The following is a 7537-nucleotide window of genomic DNA, read 5'->3' as shown; positions in this document are numbered from 1 at the left end:
TTAATCAAAAACGTTAGTTACAAAATTGAATAAAATTAAACGTTAGGGGTATTTTTGAAAAAATCGCAAACCGTTAGAGATAAAAAGTATACTTTATCTTTATTTTTTAAGAAAAAGGCTATTTTCTGAATTTAAAAAAAATTATACAAATTAATTTCTAATATTTTTAAAAAAAATAATAAATTAATTTTTAACTTTATAAAAATTATAATGGAGAGATTAACTTAAATTTGAATATTATTCAAAATAATAAAAAAGAAATGAGAGGAGGGTTTAAGACTATAAGCCATTACAAGGGGTTTGGGAGATTTGGATATTTTGTTATTTACTTGATCGTTTTCGTTATCTTCTTTCTGAGCTAAGAGCCACTATGCTGGCCGTTTCAATGGCGCTGCTTCACCACTGTTCCACACCTCTAGCACGTGCGGTCAGCACTCCAGCACGTGATCGTGCACGTGCTTGCTCCACGGTGGCCATGGCCATGGCCACTGCACCTCGCAAATCGCAGCCGCAGCAGCAGGTTCTTCTTGGCATGTCCGAGAACGACCTCCAACAACTTGCTCTCAACTTGGGTCAGGTAAATCTCATATCTTTTTCCAATTTGATTCGTTCCCACACCATTTAATCCCACAAAGAACATAACTTTTTGTTAACTACTATAAAGAAAATGATGTTAACAAGTGTGTGAATTGGGGACTCATTAACTATGATATGAGATATATTATGAAAGGTTGTGATTCAAAACTAACTAACTAACAAACTATTACTTACATCTTCTATATACTGTTGATTTTTATTTATTTATTTATTTGTTTTTGTGGAATTTGTTAGCAAAGCTTTAGGGGGAAGCAGCTTTATCATCTTATATACAAGAGGAAGGTCAGAGAAATTCAGGAGTTCATTCAGTGTGAGTATTTCTGCACCCCTTCCTTTTTGAAATAAAAAAATAAAAAAAATGTTTTAGTTGACATTGTATTGCATTTCAGTGCCTCAGGCATTTAGGAATGAACTTGAGGAAGCTGGATGGAAGGTAGGGCGGTCTCCAACTTTTCAAACAGTTACAGCAGCTGATGGGACTGTTAAGGTGAATTATGAAATCCTAAAATTTATAATTTTTGGTCCTCAATTTATTGATATACATGGTAGTTTACTAGTTTTTGAACTTTTTGAATGATTTCTTGCTGTTCTAGTCACCATCTAAATCTTATGTGTTGAGAGTTTAGATGTTACGCACAATATCTGTTGCATGAACCATATTCTTATTTGTTTCAGCATCAATGCTTCAAGTTTTTTAATTTGGCCCTACTGTTTGCTATACATGGAAGGTTAACCGGAATGATTCCATGATTTTGCAGAGAACGTGGTCGTTGATGATTCCATGATTTCTTACACTTTTTTGGTTGGCATTTGATTTTGCAGTTGTTGTTGAAGTTGGAAGACAACAGATTGGTTGAAACCGTTGGTATTCCAGTTGACGAGGATAAAGGTTCAGCTCGCCTCACAGCATGTGTTTCATCACAGGTGTTGGATCTTGAATAGTCTATTGATTAATTATTGTTCGCTTCTTTTCTGGAGTATTTGTATACTTTATTTGGAGACCAATTCTCTGTTTATGTTAATGAAGATTTCTTGTCAATGTTCACCATTATTTTGACTATGTTTTGCTTTTTGCGTATTTAGGTTGGTTGTCCATTACGTTGCTCTTTCTGTGCCACTGGCAAAGGAGGTTTTTCAAGGAATCTTCGCAGCCATGAAATCGTCGAGCAGGTTTTTGTCATCGCTTATTCATATTCATTCATAGAGTAGTTAATTCGATGTAAGATCGTTTGCAAAATAGATAGCTTGGGGCCATTTAGATTAATTTATCCATTTTAGAGAAACACAATGGACATAAGAGAAGAAATGAGAAAGGAGTAAATATAACATGACATTGTTCATTCTCGTTGGCTTTGTTTACCATAAGACAAGAAGTTTCTACAATGCGCATATTATGGACACAGGTAATGGCAATTGAGGAGGTCTTCAACCGCAGGGTGACAAACGTAGTGTTTATGGGAATGGGTGAACCAATGTTAAATCTGAAGGCAGTGCTTGAAGCTCATCATTGCTTGAATAAGGTAAATCAACGACAATGATATGTGAAGTTATTTTCTTGTCAAATTCTTAGCAACATTTTATTGTATGATAAAGAGTAGACAAACCCTTGTTTTATCCCTTTCCTCTTAACCTCGTTTACATTATCATTTGAACATGTGATACGTGTTTTCTCAATTCATCTTTGTATGTTTTGATATATTGTAAGAGAGAGTACATAAGTTTTGTTTCTAAGTGTGCTTTTGTTCAATGTATTTTCCTTTTAGGATATCCAAATTGGGCAAAGAATGATGACCATCTCCACTGTGGGTGTTCCAAATACATTAAAGAAGCTGGCTTCTCACAAACTTCAATCTACATTAGCTGTGAGGTAATTTCTCTTGTTACAAAATGAAGTCTTGATTCAAGAATTAATGTCCTTACTTTGTCCCTTGATTCTAAGATTGATATTTGATGCCATTTGCATGGGTATTTAGAGTTTAGGCCTTGGGTTTGCCACAGTTGCTGGCATCATTTATAATCTGTTTGAGAGTCTTTATTCTATTCCAAAGTTCTTTCTTTTGCTTGGTAAGTATTCTTTAATGCGTTAATTTCATGGTGGCAATGGCAATTAAATTTTCTGATGTCCTCAGTGAAGAGATATCCATTACTGCATCATGAACTTATTTAATATCAGCGTCTAGCAGTAAATTCATAATATTGAGCCAGAAATTAGGAAAGTTTTATCATAAAATTTGTTAGGAAATATATTCGTTCCATCATCTTTTGATACCCCCAGAGCAACTTTAGAGTCACCGGCTTGACTGCAAATATTGAGAGCGCTGCAAGTTTACTTTCTGTTGAGCCAGTTGTCCATATATAACTCTATAAAATGACATTACTCCCTAATTTCTGATATATGTATATATAATTTTCTTTCTAGCATGTGTGCATATGATTTTTATTTTATATCTTGCAACAGCCTGCACGCTCCTAACCAGAAACTTAGGGAGAAAATTGTTCCTAGTGCAAAATCGTATCCATTGAGTGCACTTATGAAAGATTGTCGGGAATACTACCGGGAAACAAATAGGCGGGTTTCCTTTGAATATGCACTTTTAGGTAAGAAATTTAATTTCCAATTCAATGCTGACTTGTTCCTTGTCCATATGTTAAATGTTGATGAATTTACATAATTTAAGGAGTATTCTATTGGCATTATGTTTGAACAGCTGGAGTCAATGACTCGGTAGATAATGCGATAGAACTCGCCAAACTACTCCATGAATGGGGGCCTGGTTATCATGTGAACTTGATACCTTTCAATCCGGTAGAAGGCTCTGAGTACCGCCGTCCTTACAAGAAAGCAGTATGCTGATTTCATTATTTGTTTGTCCATTCTACATGATTTGCCTTATCAACTGAGTTATTTGATAATCTTGGAATAGGTGCAAGCATTCGCGGCTGCTTTGGAGTCCAATAAAATAACTGTTAGTGTACGTCAAACCAGAGGACTTGACGCAAATGCAGCGTGTGGTCAGTTGCGAAACAATTTCCAGAAAAATCCTTTGGTTACCGACGCCGAAAATCTGGAAACAGAGCTCCCAAACATGGAGCTTGCAGTAGCTGGTTGATTTCACAACGCTCTTAGCAGTTATGTTTTCAACACTTTTGCCTCGGTAAATCGCTATATGCCGTGACACAAACAAGTTCTTTTATGATGAGAGACAGAGAGGTGTGATGAACAAGGTATGAACAGAAGATTAGCTGAGTCTCTATTGCTAATAATGAAGTCATAGAGGAGTTTGCTATGTTGCATCATTTGAAAATGTGTCAACCTTCTTTATATGATCATATGATGCTGATACACAATGAGAAATGTGGACACACATCTATGCAATCATGGTATCCATTTTTCATCTACAACAACTAAAGGTTTAGGCACAAAAGGTAGTGTGATTAGGAGATAATTGTGATGTTGTTAGTGAGAGAGATTTTTTTTCCCCCCATCTATGTCTTTTCTTTTTCTTCCCTCAATTCTTTGGTTGATATATATAGATAGCAGCAATTGGTCCATTGTAAAAATTTTAGACTGATGTTAAAGTCCCATTTTGAACCTAACTATTGTTTTATCTTCTATTTATGTTTCGGTTCCATTTGCTCCATTATATTTATATCAATGATAACCTTCACAAATCCATTCACTCATCTTGCTCAAAAAAAATTTTCCGACCAAAATGGACTATTTCTGCCCCACAACTATTATCCCCGAGGCGGTTGGTTGAGTGGCTAAATATATTGCATTCGGGTTTGAATCTTAATAATGGCCAAATAATGTATGTGAGTGTGTTATGTGTGATATAATATCTAGAATTGAAAGTTGTTCAATCCATCTAACTAAAAAAAAAAAAAAAGAATACGTGCATGTCATGTTGTTCTCGGTATATTATATATCTTTGTTTTGTTTTTTATTTTTCCTTTAATGAAATCAAATCTTCTAGCAGAAAGAAAATTATTGACCTCAAAATTAAGAATTCCTTATAATTCTTTTTTTATTATTTTTTTTAATTTTTAATTTCAATAAAATTGTTCAAAATAATATTTGTCAATAGAGCCATTTTTATTTTAAAAAATAAGTCACATAATTTGAGCATATATACGAAATTGTAAAATAAAATAAATAAAATTAATAACTAAAAGAAGAATAAAAACAAAAAAAAATGGAAAAAATGTTTAAAAATTATATAATTATTAATTTTGTAATAGTAATTAGAGTAAAGTATCGTTTTTATCCCCAACGTTTTGGGTAAATCCTATTTTTGTCCCTAACGTTTAAATCGTCATATTTGTATCCCTAACGTTTGTAAAAGTGATTCAATGTTATCCTGCCGTCAATCACACATCATGAACGCTTTAGTTTGAGTTTTAAAAATCTATTCTTGAAGTTAGAATACAAATGTCTGAGATAGAATTAATGATCCATTCTGAAAAATAGTTCATCAAAAATTGAAATTAATTCTTACAACATTTACATAATTCACTTTTCTAGGAACATAATTGAATCTAAACACAAATAGTGGGTATATTAAAATCGAACACATCCAAGTGAGACCTAATTGAGAATGAATACATCCAAGTGAGAATAATTGAAAAATATAATCTGATTTGTTAGTATAATTGATAGTAGGATAACATTGAATCACTTTTATAAACGTTAGGGATACAAATAGGACGATTTAAACGTTAGGGACACAAATAGGACTTACCCAAAACGTTGAGGACAAAAATGATACTTTACTCTAATAATTATTTAACAAAAAAAGAAAAAATAAAAATCTTTGACCCGGCGGGTCGCCTCGCCCTACCAAAACCCGCAAAATTGGCATGCTCCAAATTCTAACCCGACCCGCATTTTTAACAGGTTTGACTCATTTTACCACCCCTACTCTCCCGTGAGCAAGCGACGTTCTCTCCACGAGTCTCTCTTTTCCTGTGGACTTCACTCTCACTTTTACTTAGATAGAAAAGTATTACGTTTTAACTTTACCATACTTAGAGTTTCAATTGACAATTTGGGGCCAATTAAGGTTTTAATATGGGATAAATTAAATTAAAGACAACTAATACACTCTTTTTGGCCATGTCAGTGTGTCACTGTCCACGTAAGGAACCTCCGATTGCCATATCATTCTTTTTCATTAACCTTGAATGGAGCAGTTAATGTTTACGTATTTTTGTCGATAACAAAATTCAAGTGTATTTTTATTAACAGACAAAATTATTTGAGTGCATTTTTAGTATTTTACCATAAATTGTTTGTTTATATTTGTAATAAATAGTTGATGAGACTCTAGAGTCAATGAGTACGGCTAAACTAAAGCCTAAAATTGGGTTCCTCAAAAATAAAAAGCAAGGTTCGAGAACCAAATCGGTCAATAAATTGTTTAAGTGGCCGATTCAATGAATTACTAGTCCAACCAGAGTCCAATTAGAATCCAACCGATCTAATTAAATATAATAATATTATTAAAAATATAATATATAATTTCAAATATGTGAATTCGCTATACTAATAAAATTTAAAAATTTACAATTTTATTTTATAATTCATCTAAAATTTATTATTAAAAGCTTATAAATGATTCAAACATAGTGACAAACACACTAATTAACTTTAACAGTAAACACACTAAACTAGCCCATGAATCATGATGCTTATAATCCTTGTTTTTGAATTTTGGAAAACAAACATTGAAAGAATAAATGACCATTTGTATTTATAAAAGATGAAAATACTGACATATGTATCCATACTAGATCGAAATTAAACTTGTACCCACACAAGATGCTTTCTGTATGACAAAAGTACCATACGTAGCACTCCAACCCTCTAAAGACAGGGTACTTTTGTCACACGGAGGACATCTTACGTGGGTACAAGTTTAGTTTCGATTTAGTGTAGGTACATATGTCAGCATTTTTATCTTTCATGGGTACAAATGATCATTTATTCTTTGAAAACTATGAGTAATCTTCAGGATTTTTTATTTTAATAAATAAAATAAATGTAATAATTACTAAAATAATTAATTTAAAAATTATTTACCGATTTAAATTCCCCTCTTTTATCTCGTTTACAGTGTAAACGAGATAAGACACGTCACACTGCCACGTGTATATCTCGTTTACACTGTAAACGAGATAAGAAAAGACAAATTTGCAGCTGCTATAAAAGGATGTGTAACCCTTGGTATTCTCCAATCTCCACACACATTTCAAATCCTTTCTCTGTCACATTTTTTCTCACGGAAACAAGGCAACAATGGCCAGTAATAGTGTATATATAGTGTGTGTGTTTATCCCAATTGTTGTATGAAAAATGGCAATAACGGGGTGACATTTGAGTATGAGAATCCGATATTATTGCGCACTCAACGTGTAAATACGTTGTCAGAGTTGAAAAGTTTGATATTGAGCAAGTTCGGTGGTACAGAAGTGAGGGAGATCGGAAGGGTGGGGTATAGGTTGCTGGCACCCATGGATAACGGAGTTTTCCGGTATTCCGACTTCAAGGGGACGAGCATGTGCGACTGATGTTCAACATCCATGGGAGGATCATGGCGGAACAGGTAATGGAGCTTTCCGTTGAGGTGGGAGATAGTTGTCGTGATGGTTTTGTGCACTCGACCTATGTACCGAACGACCGACCTCTCGCACCACCACCCATTCATGTCGCCATTCCATTGGATGAGGCGGAGGAGGGCGAGGAGGAGTTGGACGAAGATTACGTGGTGGATAGTGCGAACAGTGATTCTTCCAAAGGTGGCAATGAGGAAGAGTTTGTGCCAGAGATGTCTGCCCAGACTGTGGCATGCCATGTCTTGCCTCTACTTCACCCAATTTCGGCGCTATCGACGGTGCCAAGTCACTATCACAGTTTGGATCTGGACGCCATGCATGAGAG

The 7537-nt window shown here is 34.3% G+C and overlaps 1 protein-coding gene across 1 annotated transcript; it reads left to right on the top strand.

The window, feature by feature from the left end:
• The first annotated feature begins 310 nt into the window (after positions 1-310).
• On the top strand, positions 311-4231 carry LOC130940627 (uncharacterized). Its single transcript, XM_057868828.1, has 10 exons — positions 311-577; positions 832-907; positions 987-1084; positions 1420-1521; positions 1681-1767; positions 2001-2117; positions 2361-2464; positions 3056-3195; positions 3306-3442; positions 3522-4231. The coding sequence occupies exons 1-10, from the start codon at positions 371-373 to the stop codon at positions 3705-3707; spliced, it is 1254 nt and encodes a 417-aa protein (XP_057724811.1). The 5' UTR covers positions 311-370; the 3' UTR covers positions 3708-4231.
• The last annotated feature ends 3306 nt before the right edge of the window (positions 4232-7537 follow it).

The sequence above is a fragment of the Arachis stenosperma genome, chromosome 7 (assembly GCF_014773155.1).
Source record: "Arachis stenosperma cultivar V10309 chromosome 7, arast.V10309.gnm1.PFL2, whole genome shotgun sequence".
In the NCBI taxonomy this organism is placed as follows: Eukaryota; Viridiplantae; Streptophyta; class Magnoliopsida; order Fabales; family Fabaceae; genus Arachis; species Arachis stenosperma.
Note: the sequence above shows the minus strand (reverse complement) of the source record. Positions and strands in the feature narration are given on the sequence as shown.

Bases quoted from the DNA above. Each gene is read 5' to 3' on its own strand.
- LOC130940627 (XM_057868828.1), top strand. From the start codon at position 371: ATGCTGGCCGTTTCAATGGCGCTGCTTCACCACTGTTCCACACCTCTA. The intron at 578-831 runs GTAAATCTCATA...GGAATTTGTTAG, and splicing joins TTGCTCTCAACTTGGGTCAG to CAAAGCTTTAGGGGGAAGCA. The intron at 908-986 runs GTGAGTATTTCT...ATTGCATTTCAG, and splicing joins AATTCAGGAGTTCATTCAGT to TGCCTCAGGCATTTAGGAAT.